The sequence below is a fragment of the Rhipicephalus sanguineus genome, chromosome 4 (assembly GCF_013339695.2).
Source record: "Rhipicephalus sanguineus isolate Rsan-2018 chromosome 4, BIME_Rsan_1.4, whole genome shotgun sequence".
In the NCBI taxonomy this organism is placed as follows: domain Eukaryota; kingdom Metazoa; phylum Arthropoda; class Arachnida; order Ixodida; family Ixodidae; genus Rhipicephalus; species Rhipicephalus sanguineus.
Window position 1 is genome coordinate 115795658 of NC_051179.1, and position 16176 is coordinate 115811833.

At 49.5% G+C, this 16176-nt stretch overlaps 1 protein-coding gene across 1 annotated transcript in view; it reads right to left on the reverse strand.

The window, feature by feature from the left end:
- LOC119388963 (uncharacterized protein T19C3.4) overlaps nt 1–10145 on the reverse strand; it is a 14003-nt gene extending 3858 nt beyond the window's left edge. Inside the window, exons 1-2 of the mRNA XM_037656292.2 lie at nt 10024–10145; nt 6539–6937 (exon numbers count right to left, since the gene is read on the reverse strand). Of these exons, the coding sequence (XP_037512220.1) occupies nt 6539–6937; nt 10024–10122 (498 nt within the window). The 5' untranslated portion in view covers nt 10123–10145. The remainder of the gene's footprint in view (nt 1–6538; nt 6938–10023) is intronic.
- Nucleotides 10146–16176: the final 6031 nt, after the last annotated feature.

Sequence of the window (16176 nt, forward strand, 5' to 3'; positions counted from 1 at the left end):
TTTTTTTTGTTATTTGTTTATTTGCATCTATCTACATTTTCTCTCAAGGACAACGGCGATTTTTCGCTCACAACCAAAGACGCCGACATGCACACAGTCAGAAAGCAGACGCTGCTGTGAACCAGTGTCGCCAACGATTTTTTTGGGGGAAAATACCGTATACTTCACTCTCAAGATTACCATACACAATTTAATATTACTCCACATTTTACCCTACGTTTAAAACAGCGCAGTGTAATAATAAGTTACATGTAGGACATGTGGTGGCGCTGAAGTCTAAGCGACTTCAGCGGTTTGAAAATTAGTCATCGAAGAGACGGCTGACGGTCCCCGGAACTTGGGACCGTAGAGAGAAGACCATAGAGAGATTTGGGACCGCTAGAGAGAAGAGCGGCGCTGGCGTGCCGCTCTCCGCGCTCGCTACGTGAAGGATGCTGGACGCTTCCGGCCAGTCTGTCCTGCTCGAGTTTTGTAGCGTTAGCTATACTGGCCTAGCCGAGCCAGTTTCGCGTGGCTCCTCAAGAGTCGTGCTGCGCATGCGCGAGGATCAGTGATGTCACACAGCTGGCGCATCGGAGCCGGTGACCTCCCGCGCACTCCGCCGCTGTCGCCGGTCTGCGCTTTCCAGAGGAGTGTCGTCGTAGCCGAGGTAGACGTACTGGCGCCGGCGCGCGCGCAGCTATTCGCTGTCGCTGTGCAGTCGCCGTTTGACACAGCGCTGGAGCAACGCCTCCTGGCGTTGGATGGAGCCGCTTGATAGCGCCTCTGACTGGCGTTTGCCAGTGTGGTATATCCGTGGAGAAGGAGAGCGCAAATGCTGCTCAACGGCGCAGAAGAGTGGAGAAGCTTAACTCATTGGATCCCGAAGTAGTTGCCTGGCAAAATAAATATACATGTGCCACATAATACGTATACCGTGTGTGTCTCATTGGAGCAGCAGTAAGCATGATAATCAAGCTAATCCTAGACAATCAGGAAAGCTAAGAACAATCAGCTGAACCTTTGCTAACGCTACGTTATACTGGCATAGCCAAGCTAAGCCACTGCAACGTTTTTTGAATCATTACTGGGCAAGTTCATAAAACAGTTTGTACTGAATGTTCAAGCAAAATGTCCCGCGAAGTCGAGCGGATTTGCCGTCAGGAGCATGTACGTTCAGTGTCGATTGCTCCTGGTGTCGTCTGCTAGCCATCAATGTGTACACCTGCATATATGGCGAGGACTTCTTTTCCTGACTCTTCTATGGCCGTGGCGCACTTAAAATGACTTTCCGGCCCGTTCTTGACCACTGACTTCAGCGTTTGGGCTTAGGCTTCCGTGTCTGCGTTATAGCGCAATATATGAATCACTTTTTCTGTCCCCATTCCCTGTACACAAGCTTGCTTATGAAACGTTCATAAGGACAAAATCTGAGTATACCTCAGCAATTTGGAATCCTCACGAGACTAGTCTTATTAACTCACTCGAAGCAGCGCAGAATCGAGCAGCACGTTTTATTGCTTCAAACTATGACTGGCGCTCTAGTACCACTTACATCAAATCATCCATAAGCAGTCTGACACTTATTTCAAAACCTGCCCTCTTCCACATACTGTATTATAAATTCCCTGACCCCAGAAACACTATTTTGCTTCCACTCAACTGCACTTCACACCGTCTGTTTATTAACCTCAGTGTACAACGCTTGCACGGCACCACCAAAGCCTTCGACAAATCCTTCCTACCGACTGCTATTGAGCTGTGGAACGCGCTGCCCGAACAAAGAGTAAATGAACAGGACTCCAATAAATTTAGGCACATACTTTCGAGTTTTTTTTTTTAACTCTTAATCTGCCACCGTACTCTGTTACTTCATGCACTATACTTTTGTGACGGCATTTATAGCAGGTTTCTCTTCCTGTTTCACAGCCTTTATGTTTCTCTTTTCAAATTCTAACATGTATGCTGTAGTACTTTTCGAACCTTTATTTTTTTGTCTGCTTGTTCGATTATCTTTGTATTATAATGACCGTGCTGTTATTGATGCTCCCCCCCCCCCCCTTATGTAATACGCTGAAAAGGGCCTTGGGCTACCCTGAAAGGCGCGTGTTCGGTTGCCAAGCCTGTTCCTTCGGTTCAGTTCCGTTGTTCGGAGTTTTAAGCGCATGACAAAAGACGTACGACGTCATTCAAATAAATGAAGTGATCGTTACAGGCAACAACCTCTGATTAGAACCAAGTTTTCAGCAGCTGCTGTTTAAGCGCGTCGTAAGTACTTAAAATTTAAAGGAATAAAAAGGTTGAGAGCACGAGGAAAACGTGGATGCACGACGGTGATGTGAAATATTTACAGTTTGTGCGCAGTTCTTTTATGCAACATATTTTAATCCCTACGTTAATAAATCGACGTTTTCTGACTCGTTCATGGTCGTCTGATAGTATGCTGAACATAATTGATGTAATCATACTAACGTAGATAAATACAAAGCTTTCGCATCGGAAAGTCGTAACAAGATGCAACAAAATAGTGTAAATCACTCTCAACGGTCGACTCCTGATAGGGCGTGGTACTAAAATCATTGTACTAAAAAACTGACAGGGTCCCTTATGCATCTGCCTAAGACGACTCGAAGGCGAAAGCCATCTTCTTTTTCCTCAGTCGATGTCTTGGTCCTCCCCCGACCCCCTCCGAAAGCTTTATGGACTTAACGTGGATTTGCACTGCCTCCAAGATCGGAGGCATAACAATCTTTGTACACCTCCCCTGCTTTTGCACTGCCTCCGTGATCGGTGGTCCGATCGAGGAGGCAGTGCAAAGCGAGATGTCATGTGATGACGTCATGATGACGTCACAAATTTTGGCGATGTGTAACGTTATATGGTGACGTTATCACGTTATGGTTTTCGCATCACTCGCGTTGTCACCGCCAACGCGAGAGGCCGACGGTAAATTTTCGCATTTGATGAGGAATCTAAGGTTTTACCCTTAAAAAATATTCAGTCTTGTTACAGCGTGGTAAGGAATAGCAATAATCAGCCAAAGGGGCCAAAATAATTTTGGGAAAGAGCGCTCTTTCTCCTCTTCCTGGCCCCTTTGGCCGATTTTTTCTGTTTGCCAAGCTTTACTATCGGTGTCTAATGAAACATGAACAGCGGAGCGCGTTGCCCAAGCATTAGAAACTGTATAGTGCGCGCCGTTCTGTCATCACCATTGTCACCCTGTCATCACACAGGTCCACATGAGCATAGGTCGGCAGAAAAAATGGGACTCACTCAGACTCACTCAAGAAATATATTTTGCTCTGAGGGCTTACTCGGACTCAGACTCACCAAAATTTTCCTCAGCCGGGCTCACTCGGACTAAGACTCACTGAACTTTTTTTCAACTGGCCTCACTCGGACGCAAACTCACTAACATATTGCTCAGCTGGACTCATATTGAAAGGGTTTGCAGCGCAAGCACGGTAGTGCTGAAGGAAAGGTTTAAAAGCGAGGAACGGAAAGCACATTAGAAAATATGAAGGTGAATGCGTGAGCCAGCCTTCGGTGGCCTTGCATGAAAAAGAATTCGCGCTTTTGGATAAGGGTTAATCTTTTAATAGTTATCATTCTACCTTAGTTTTATCGGACATGCCACCGAATTGTGTCACGTTACTGACGTCTGCTTGATAAAAGTTTTTACCTCTGTGTATATATGTACGTGTGTGTCGTGAGCAATAAAACCAGTTGGTAGTCAGCGCTCGTGTCGTCCCTCTTTGCTTTCCGTTCCTCGCTTTTAAACCTTTCCTTCAGCACTACCGTGCTTGCGCTGCAAACCCTTTCAATATGCATATTAACCAACTAGCCCAAATAGCCGTTCTTCTTCAGCTTGACTCACTCACGCTCAGACTCACGGCTTGACCTGAGCCTGACTGAGCCTGGGTGAGTCGAATCATGAGTCCATTAGCGTAAAATTCGATTTTTCGATCATGGTGTCAGTACTCTTTGAAGGGCCTCTCACCAGGCTCTGAAAATACAAAAAAAAAACAAAACGAGCGCAGTATTCTCCCCTGGCCTTTCTCGTCCGTGATCGGCCCACCTTTGACCAAGCGACGATGTCATGTGATGACGTCACGTTATCTGACATCATGATGACGTCATCGCGTGATCACGTCATCACTCATGTGGGCGCCGCCGATGCCGACGCTGACGCCGACGGTGAAATGTTGCGTTTGGTGGGGGAGCTAGGGCCACACAAACACCGACTATCAGCTACTTGGTATTGGGATGAATCCCTAGAAAGAAGCAAAACTTTGTTTCGTTGCAGGAGGAAACGTCACGAGACAGTGTGAAGAAACTTGGTGAAAAATATAAAATGAATACTCATGAGAAATAGGCACGCGCCATATATGATAGGCAAGCGATAATAGGCACAGCATCCAAGCGTGCAGGGAACATGGCGATGACTATTATGGGGAAAGTGTCACGCAGGCCAATCATTACGAGAGCAGCGCTAACTCAGTGCTGGCCAGTATCGAAAATAAATGTATCTTAGATACTACCTTAGATACTCTTTGGGTATCTTGTATCTGTATCGCGATACGTCTCGCAAGACGGGTATCTGTATCTGCATTTCCGATACATTGGACAATATATTGTGTATATGTATCTTAAGGTGCAAAATACTGCTATCGCAACACAACCATGCGAAAAAATAATCGCTGGCCAAACGCCGCTCCTCAAGATGGTGCCACAAAGCAATCTGAATAAAACTAAGGCAGTGACGTAATTTTATCTTCGCCGGAGTCCTCCAGTGAGGGCAGATGATGAGGTCCGCGCGTCCCTATTGGTGGAGCAGAGTCACGTGGCAGCGCTCGCGCAGTCTCGACAGAAACAAGCGCGTGGACGTCTACGCCCAGCCCGTACTTTTTTTCTCGATTTTTTTTTTGTATCGTTAGCTATACTGGCCTAGCCGAGCCAGTTTCGCGTGGATCCTCAAGAGCCGTGCTGCGCATCCGCGAGGATCAGTGATGTCACGCACCGGAGCCGGAAGCTCCCGCGCACTACGCCGCCGCCGCGCGCGACTCGCCGCCACCGGTCTGCGCTTTCCAGAGTGACGTCGTAGCCTCGGCAGACGTATTGGCGCCGGGCGTTTAGCTCGGCTTAGCCGAGCTAAGCCACTGCAACATTTTTTTTTAGCTGCGCCAGTGCCATGACACCTGTTCTTATCCGCTGTCCTGCGCCGCGTACTCGAATGCGTGCGGCGTCTATCGCGCAAATTCTGATGTTGCTATAGTGTTGTTATTGGGGATTCTCTGGCGTCTTGCTTCGTAACGAAATCTGATGCGTGCATAAATGGGGTTGCTTTGCGTCTCGTGGTCTTTGACATATTATCGATTTGAAGGCTCTCGTGGATGTAAGTTTCACTTGGACGCAATGAATTTACTTATATGCAAATAAGATTCCATCAACTTTAGCAACTTTAGTCTCAGACTCGCCGAACTTTTCCTCAATCGGACTTATAGGCGTGCGCACAGGGGGGGCAGGGGGGGCGCCGCCTCCTAATCACCTAAGAAGGGGGCGCAAAATCTGCCCCGTACATTGACTTAGAAGGGGGGGGGCGCTGCGATGAACCTTTGCCCCCCCCCCCCTGATGGGGAACCCTGCGCACGCCTATGACCGGACTCACTCGGACTCTGACTCACTAAAATTTGTCTCAACCGAACGCACTCGGACTCAAACTCACCAAAATATTACTCACCCGGACTCACTCAAACTCAGACTGATGGCTCGCTCTGAGTCTGAGTGAGCCTGAGTGAGTCGACTCATGAGTGAATTTGCCGACCTATAACGACGACACACATTACGAGGTTTTATATCGGGCTAGGTGGTTGTTCATGATGCCGAGATGACAGCGCGAACACTAGACGTGAACGAGGAAGGGCCAAAGACCGTCTTTGTTTGTCTTTCGTCCACGTCTAGTTTTCGCGCTGTTACCTCAAGGATACCTAAGGGAGGTACAGTCGCGCTCAATATGACTTACAACACGGGAGCGCGTGGCCTCATGAGTTCAAAGGTTGCGCATGGCTTCAACTCGTTTTCATTTCAACAACTCAATGATATTTTCTGATATGAAATCATCGCCGAGTAAAAGAACAGCGTTTAGTTATGGAGATAAGGCCTAGCCTATATGCCATGCGCAGTCTTTGAACTCGTGAGGCCACGTGCTCCCGCGTTGCAAGTCATATTGAGCGCGACGGTAGATACACCTCAGTGTCTTGCGTGTCTATTTCTCGATCACGTGTGCCGTCGCCTACGCGCTTTTCCCTTCATAACTTGTCTATGCAAGGGTGGTGGACGCGTGTCTACGAGAGCTCCATATGAGAGCGACCGTGATCACTAAAAAAAGTATAGCACCAAAAACGACGAAGCACGGGCAAAAGGGGTGGGCAGCCGAGCGGCGCTATCTGTCCGTTGTCCGCCCCCAATTTCGCGTGTTCGTCGTTTTTCGCGCTATACTGTTTCAGCGACGATGGTTGACCAGCTAGCCCGACAATCTGTTTTGCGAGAGAGACCGCACCTCAGAGGCCCTCGTGTGCAGCTGTCCGAGGTGGGCGTCGATGTCACTTTCTCGCCTGGTGAACTCGGGCAGCAGCAGCTTACGGAACACGAGGCTGGCACCTCGCGTGGTACTCGACTGGAGCCAGAAGACGAAGGCGATCTTGAGCTCGGCGTAAAGCGGAAGGCAGCAACCGAACAGCACGTCGGTCAGGGGCTCGACGCACAGGAAGGCGGCGAACACCACCCAGTACATCATCCAGCGCACGTAGTCGCGAGGGCTGCGCGTGTGCACAGCCTTGCACGACAGGTAGGCGGGATACAGGGCGCCCACCGACAGCAGCACGAGCCGGCTGAAGATGCGCGACATCTTGCTCATCAGGAAAAGCATCACCCACAGCAGAGGGCCCGTGTGCCGGGCCTGCGTGCGACGCGGAAAGGGACGTTACTCAGCAGGGCAGGGGTGTCGTCTGTGTCGTCATAATCTGGCGCCGTTAAATCACGTTTCGGTACATACGGTTATAAAATCGCGTGCTCATATAAGCTGCGCAGCGTTTACAGTGACTTCAGTGAAACACGTACTTACATACATTCGACCACTAGAACGAAATGGCCCCAGAAGCGGGTTTCTTTGCACATAGCCTCTTATTGTGGAGAAGTTAACATTTAGGAAAGCAATTTGGAGGAATGTTCATGCACCGGAGCCGTGTGCGTCGGCAGGGGGGTCTAAAGGGGCACTTGCCCCCCTAAAGCCACACCAGCCCTTGCGCCCCACCCAAGCTACACCAGCACCACCACCCTCCCCTCCCCAGCCGCGCTGCAACACGGGTTTGCACCCCCCCCCCAAGAGAAAAGCCTGCCGCCGCCCATGACCGGGCTCTCTTTTTTTCCTTCTGATTGCGATAGCAATTATATGGACACTCTCAGTGAGTTTTTGCCGTCGCCGTCATGTCGAGGATATGTATATGTATGTATATATAAATAAAAGCCACAAAGAAAAGAAAATCTCAAGGAAAAAAAGCGCGCCACCGGGATACGAACCTTTGACGCCTCTCTCCAGAGTGCGCCCATTTAGACAACCTGGTCACGCGCCATCCGTTTGTTAGAGTACTAACGGCGAGCTATTTATATACGGGATTTATCGCTGGAGGTACGCAGAGCTAGGAGGCGCTTCGGCGTATGCAGTGTCCCCCGCGAGATTGCCCGAAGGGCGCGCTTTAAAGCAACGCTCCTAGATTTTGCTTCCGTTTGATAACTGCCCTTGAGACGCGCACTAAAAAGTGGCCAATTTCTGTACCCACTCGCGATGTGGAGCGCCGGGAAAACAGTGTGTCGAACGCCGCCGCATGGCAGGAGACGCGGAGGCGTAACTGTACGCGCCGTAGTTTTCAAGAAAAAAACTAAATCTAAGACCGTTGGGTTGTGCATAGTCGACACTTGCAGCGTGCTGCTCAAACACAAAAGTAACAACTGTGGCAGTTAGTTCGCGCTCGTCCTTTGTATACCTGTGCCACGGCCGCTTGTGCTCTTCCTTGTGTTTGAGTAGCGCGCTGCAAGTGTCGAGCTGTGACAGTTGTTAGTTCGCGCTCGTCCTGTGTGTGTTCTTTTCATGCATCCTTTGCGCTTGAGCGGCGCACGCGCTGCATGTATCGAGCGGCTTGCCGTTCTTCGTGTGACATTCTAATTTGTTGCTATCGCATTCATTGCTTCGCCCTTGCGGCGAAACTGACTTTTTTTCACTATTATCGCCTGTTTTGTTACGAAACTCCAAGTCGCACATAACAGGTGCCTGGGGATCGACATCGTGCCATAAGCACATGTTTATTTTCTTATTCTTACATTTACATGCAAATCATGCCCTACTTGACATGCTTGTCATGATTCTCGTGTTAACACCCGTCATTTGTGCTCGTTATACTGTCACTTCACGCAATACCAAATTTGGTACATGTCAAGCTAGCAAACTGCTGCGAGTACATCGTGAGCATGGCAAATATGTCATGCCGAACATGACATGCGTGTCATGACTTTCATGTTACCACCTGTCCTTTATGTTCGTCCTACTGAATTCTTTTGTGATACCAGTTTTGGTATATATCCATTCAATTAACAGTCGCTAGTGCCCCGAGACCATGTCATGTAAAGCATGCTGTACATGACATGGTTGTCATGATTTGCATGTTAGGATCTGTCACTTACCTTCGTCATACGTTCTTGTCACGCCATCCGAATTTTGGTATATATCAAGTTAACGAAATGGCCGCAAGAGCACAAAGACCGTGGCATGTAAATCATGCCGATCATGACATAAATGTCATTATTTTCATGTTATTACCTGTCATTTACGTTAGTCATATAGTCATGTTATGCCACAGAAATTTCGGTATACATCCCATTAACGAAACGGCGAGGAGAGCACAAAGTCGTAGGCGTCTACATAGATAGATAGATAGATAGATAGATAGATAGATAGATAGATAGATAGATAGATAGATAGATAGATAGATAGATAGATAGATAGATAGATAGATAGATAGATAGATAGATAGATAGATAGATAGATAGATAGATAGATAGATAGATAGATAGATAGATAGATAGATAGATAGATAGATAGATAGATAGATAGATAGATAGATAGATAGATAGATAGATAGATAGATAGATAGATAGATAGATAGATAGATAGATACGTTCAGTCGCAGAAGTTCGCTAAGAAATGCTTTGCATTTAATAATATTCATTACAGAGGTTGCACTGAAAGGTTGTCTTTTGGCAGCTGTAAGTGCTACATATGCTTTCCTACATGGTTTGGGCCTGTTATACGTGCTGCCTATTTGTCAGTACCAGTGGAGTGCTGAAGCAAAAGGATTCTTCCCGGTGCCCTGCAAGTGGCACAACTGGCCGCAGCATTGGACTTGATAAAAGTGCGCAAGTTCATGTGCGAGGCGTAAGTGTTGGTGAGTATAGTGCATTGGTCACAACTGTATGTTTAAACTCTGTGACGTGAAAAAAGTGTCTCCCAATACTTTCGTTCGTAAAACTTGAAACGTTCATTCTCTTTCAGCATGACCAAATGAAAGCATCGTGTTTTCAAACCCAGGTTCAGGTTATAGTATATTGTCAAGTACTCATTGGCTTATTTTAGCAACATGAAGGTACATAAACCGGCTCCTGTCTAACTTCATTTCAATCTCTTCAATAAACCTCTGTCCATCAGTCAGGTTAATGTTGTATCCACTAGGCCCAGTTTCTCCCACTGTTTCCTCATGGCTGGCAGCACTTTGAGGCAGTGTATTCGACTGCACTGGCTGTCCTGTCAGCCCAGTTCAGGTGAACATGCTTCCTCATTTGTGCAAGAAAAAAAAAATTGGATGTTATATAATATCACCATAATCCGACTGATCATATGATCAGTCGGATTATGGTGATCATACAATCAGCGCCCTGTCTGCAGCTCGTTCCAGCAGCTGGAGCGTGTGCTCATAGTCCGAGGTCTCCACATACCTGCAGGTCGGAGCCCTTCTTGGGCGCAGGTAGCGCCGGGGGCTCCAGGGCCGCTTCGGTCATGGCAACGTCCTCGACAGGCTTGTCGTCCGGCTCCATCGCGGCGGAAGGCGACGCCTTCTCCCTGCCGACCGCTGAGCTTCGACTCTTCGTCCTTTTCTTTCTCTTCGGTGTATAGGCATGCGCGCGCACACCCACGTTCTTCTCCTCCTCCTCAGTGAAGCTGGCTCATACCCTATACGGGTGATTGGCCAAGCAATTTCTTTGGGGATGGCGGTTATCCCCTCTCGTCGCCACGGTATGCGAGAGGAGGATACACTAAAACTCGTCCGCAGCCTCGTCGTCAGCAGAGTGACCTACAGCCTTCCTTATCAGCGTCTCACTAAAGCGGAGGTAGACCAGATAGACGCTATGTTACGACGGGCTTACACGACAGCCCTTAAGCTCCCTCTAGGAACCTCTAACAACAAACTTTTAAGTCTCGGCGTTCACAACACATTTGAAGAGTTACGGGAAGCGCAACTGGCCACCCAACTCTCCCTGCTCGCGCAGACTTCTACCGGCAGGGACCTACTGCGGCGCCTTGGGCATATGGGCCTCCTTCGAGATATCGCTAAACAACAGCCTGTTCCATCAAACCTCCAAGCAACCTACAAGGTTGCCCCCATACCCCGTAATATGGATCCTCAACTCCATCATGGCAGGCGGGAGGCCCGAGTCGATGCTCTACGGAAACAACACTTAAATAAGACGAGCGCAAGATATGTAGATGCAGCGCTCTACACTGGTAATCGCAATAAGGCTGTAGCCACGGTGGTCGACCATCGTCTTCGCGAAATCACCAGTGCATCAATCCGCTGCTCTTCCATTACGGAGGCTGAAGAAACGGCCATCGCTTTGGCCATTGCCACCGGCAACCACCAAAGGCGGTCACTAGATATCCTCACGGACTCTCAAGCGGCCTGTAGAAATTTCTTGAATGGGCGAGTCGGTCAAGCGGCGATTAGCATTCTCCGTGGTGCACCAGATCCCAACGACACTCTTGACACGCGAAACCCCATCATCCGGCACAGGATAATATGGACGCCTGGTCACGTGGGGCTGGAGGGGAACCAGGAGGCAGACAGGGTGGCTCGAGGGTACACAACAGACCGAGCACCTCATGACCCGGCCTCCGAGGAGCCTATCCCGGTCCCGTGTGAGTATGCGGCCATCCTAAATCACTACAAGGGACTCAGACGTATCTACTCCCTTCCCCATAAGAAGCTCACAAAGGAGGAAGCTACCAGCTGGCGCTTAATCCAGACCGGAACGTATCCGAACTTACATTTTCTCAACAAAATGCACCCAACAGAATACCCTGCGCGCTGCCCATGGTGCTCTGAGAAACCCACATTAATACACATTACATGGACTTGCCGGGCCATCCCCGGCCTGCCCCCCATTGACCAAGCTAGTGTGGAGCGGTGGGAGGAGTTGCTGGCCAGCGATAACCTTGATGATCAGATCAGATTGATCGACAGGGCACGCAGGGCGGCAACTGCCTGTGGCGTCCTGGACTGAGGGCAGCCAGCACTGCTAGATGGTACTTGCGGACCAAGCATCACAAACCCCTTTCTGTTAATAAGTGTTTTTTCCTCCTCCTCCTGCCTCTCGCGATTCTGAGTTCAGGTAGCCCATGGTTTCCTATGGATGGATCTACCCGCTTTGCTGCCCGTTAGTCGGATATATTGTGCTGCGAGTTTCGCCTAAACACATTCCCTCTAGGGTGTTTGACACTCCTAGGTTGGGGATCTTCTCGGTCGATGGGCACGCTGGTAAGACTAGGGCGGTTTTGACGCCCTTCCTGGTGAGGATATCTACCTTGTCCCTCTCTGGGGATAGCGTAGGTGATTCGGCAAGTGATGAAAGAGCGCACGAGCCTGAGTAGGTTCGCCTCCTTAATCCCCGCATTTTTGTTTGCTATCCGTTTGAGAAACCTGCAAGTTTGATTGGTCGTGACTTCTAGTCTGTTTATTGTTTGGGTGTTTCTCCCATTTTTTTTAATCCACATCCCCAGTATCCTACTCTTGTCCACCTTTGGGACAGGGGTGTTCTCGACCAGGAGCTGTAGATTGACCTGCTTCTTGCCCATAATTAGCATATCTACGATTTTTCCGGCGAGCATTTTAACGCTATGGGTCATCATGTTAAGAATACCCCCATCCCAAGAAACATGCACCCCATACACAATGAGGAACGCAGGAGAAGCAGAGTCCAAGGACTCCAAACCTCCCTCGTCCAAAAACAAGCGGTAGTGTACACCGATGCGGCAGAGTACCCAGAAGAGTACTACGCTGCTGTAGTAGTGAGTGACAAAGGCGAGCTCATCACGGGCTGTAGCGTAAGACACTCTTCACCGGAGGGAGCAGAGATGGCGGCGATTCAATCACAAACCCATCCACCAGGATCATCATCATGCACCGCTTCTAAAACTGCAATCAAAGCTCATGACACTGGTAAGGTGTCCAAAGAAGCCGGCAAAATTCTGCATGCGGGCAAGGAGAACGTTCAGAACGACTTGATCAGAATAATATGGGCACCCCGCCCGCCCATAGTAGACTCACAGGGAATGAGATCGTCAACAAGGTCACCCGAGGACTCGCACGCCGGGGCCCCGCGCAGGCAGGCCAAAAAGCGAGACTTAAACACATACAGAGAAATTCTAGAACACTACAGAATGGGCAGGAAGACGTTCCTTCCGACCACCCCCCCCCCCTCATAAATCTCTCAAAAAGAAGGAAGAAGTAATCTGGCGAAAGCTGGAAACGGGTCATCATCATCAGTCTGTCTACGCCCACTGCAGGGCAAAGGCCTCTCCCATGTTCCGCCAATCAACCCGGTCCTGTGCTTTCTGCTGCCACGTTATACCTACAAACCTAATTTTCTGTCTCCTCCTCATGCGTTTGCCATCTCTTGGAATCCAGTCAGTTACCCTTAATGACGTGCACCGGTTATCCTGCCGACGTGCTACGTGCCCGGCCCATATCCATTTCTTCTTCTTGATTTCAACTATGATATCCTTAACCCCCGTTTGTTCCCTGACCCACTCTGCTCTCTTCCTGTCTCTTAAGGTTACACGTATCATTTTCCTTTCCATCGCTCGCTGCGTCGTCCTCAATTCAAGTTGAACCCTCTTTGTAAGTCTCCAGGTTTCTGCTCCGTAGGTAAGTACCGGTAAGATGCAGCTGTTATATACCTTCCTCTTGAGGGATAGTGGTAGACTACCATTCATGATTTGATAATGCTTGCCGAATGAGCCCCATCCCATCCTTATTCTTCTAGTTATTGCACTCTCATGGTTCGGCTCCGCGGTTACTACCTGTCCTAAGTACCTGTCCTAAGTGCTAACGGGTATGCCTTTCCAAACCTGTATATTCCAAGCAAATGACATCCTGAGGTGCACTCTTCCAAATACAAAACTGTGAAGGCACAGCGACCCTAGATCACATGCTCTGAGCTTGGCCTGCGCTAAACGGTCTAAATGGGAACAAAAAGTCATGGGAATCCTCCCTCCACAGCCAGAAAGAAAGAGACCAAAAACGATTCATCCGTCAAGCCCAGGCCACTGCCTGAAGCCAACTGGTTCCGGCCGACGTCTATAGGGGTGAAGTAGCGAAAGGGGAAGCTGCGCCTCACCCCTATCACCCATACTCTCTGACGGGTGCAAATAAAGTGCTTTCTTTCTCTCTGGCCAAGCAATGGGCGGATACTGTAACATATGTCCTAAAGGGTTAATATCCCTGGGCAGCTATATCAATAATGAGCAGCTATATGGGCAGCTATATCAATAATGCATTACTTGAAGTCGATACAATTTACCAGGGCACTTTCAGACCCCACAAAAATTTCCTTAATTGCTGTAAGGTTTGGAGAAACCAGCGAGCCGGGGGGAGGCCGTTGGCGCCTGTATGTCCGCAACGTCGCCCGTGCAAACAAAGAGAAAGCGCGGGAATTGCTGACGGCGGCCACCGGGGCAATGAACAATGCAACCATTACTGGACTGCGAGGTCAGACACCGGAGGCAAGTTGATGCCGAGGTAAGACAGTCGGTGGCGGCATGCATGCCGGCGCGGTTAACTGAAAACTCTTCCCAGTGCGCGCTACCGCGGAATAACTCGGAAGGCCACCCCTCCTTTTCGGTGGAGCCCTTTCCCCGCGGGTGCAGCTGCATGGACGTTAGGAACAGGCGTGCCAAGGCAACACCCTCTAGAGGGTGTTGGCCAAGGTCGGCGAGACCGCGTGACTGCTAGTGGGGAAAGTGGGTACTGAGCTAGGGACAAAAAGACTCGACCGTGGGAAGAAGGGCAGCCTGGTCTGAGCGGTGTTACTGCTAGGCAAGTGCTCGGGTCTCCCGCGGTTCGGACGATGTCCAAAGTAGCCGGCCAGAACTTGTAAGTACGTTGTATATGTTCCTTTTGTAACCTTTGCTGTATATAAAACTACTTGCTCCACAATCGCCAAGCCTCTGACTTGCAAGTAGCCACAATTAACGACCGTCTCTGACGGGGCAAAACGCGATCCTCGGATCGCGGGTGAAGAGCTCAACATTACTTTGCGAAGCAAACATATCTATATCTGTGGCTGTATCGCAGAGCACGAAACGAAACGACAGCCGGTTCTGTTAATTCCGGGCGCAAATTTCGAGAAGGTGGTTCTAATATTTCTTTTCCTCGGAATAGTGAAGCGGCGACAAGGCAGAAAGAAATGGTGAATCGTTTCCTCCCGATTACAGAAGAAGCAAAGAGGTCAGGCCACAAGACCTGTACGAAGAGCTCGCAGGGTCCCTTATTTACCAACTCGCACCTCCATTTTAAAGGCAAAAGCCATACGCTGTGTCTATTTAACCGTGCACTTTATATTGTAGTCCACGGTCCAACGTTCCCTTATTAACTGTCAATAATAAAGCTATCACTAATGTACTTAGTATTTAATTTGCTCTCAATAGCAACATATAATTTCTGGATGAAGGCATGTACGTAGGCCGCCAGTTATATATGTGGCGTTGGGTTTGCACGAGGCTTACCCATGAGCTCGACCAGGAAGCGATGCCACGCTCCTCGCCGCAACGTACGAAATCGCTACGGCGGGGTTTGTCGACTCTCCGACACGGCGCAGAAAAGGCACTCAAGGCAGGACGTTAACAAACGTGGGTTTATAGATGCAGCACAGTGGTAAAATGACGGATTGCGGGCCGAACAGGGGAACTCCGCAAGACCGACAGAGTACACTTGTCTGCGGCGCTTTCGGCTACCACACACAGGACCACCGAGTGCACGAACGAGAAGGCACCCGTAAATGCAGCGCATGGTCCTCTCGTTGCAGGCGTGCGAGCATCTCCACTGCGGCGAAAGCGCCAGACAGAAGCGAGCTCAGGTGGAGAAGCGGGCCGGGGCCTGTCACTAGCGGCCAATGAGGAAGGGCATGGCACGGTGGCGTATACTAACGCGGCGCCAGGACGTATCGACGTCGGGGAGGGAGAAGCATGGTTAGCGCCGGGAAAAAAGCCCCGGCGCCGTGGATATGGCCGCCATGTTGCCGTTTAAACGCGGTTCGCGGCGATCGAGCCATGCAGGGCCGGCACAACACGCTAGCTGGGGGTCGAGGCGCAAAGGGCAGGCGTTCTCGATCCCCACGTATTATATTTCACTAATGAAATATTATTAAACTTCCTCTATTATCATATATATGCACAGTTGCTTTCACTCGCTTTTTTATTATTTTTTTTCGCTTCCCTAGACGTCAGTAAGCAGAATCTCTTATCCGCTTCTCTTAATTATACTCTCGAAGCGGCCGGCGCCGCTACGCTGAAGCTTTCCACGATGTGCGCAGCGACAAGGGATCGCCTTAGAAGATTGATCTGATGCGCTTCTTGTCACAAAGCAGCCACCCTAGCGCAAAGAGCGATCGCATTTCATCACGCTGAACTGCCACAGAAAGCTGTCCCTGTGCACAAGCCACACTGCCACTGCCTCGAATATTCACACGTCTTGGTTTTGTAGCTAATATAAAGCCGTTGTTCCTCCACTCTATTCATGATGATCTTTCCAAACATGCCAGGACACTGCTAACATGATGACAAGGCAAGGTACACTGACAAGCTCAGTGGTGATT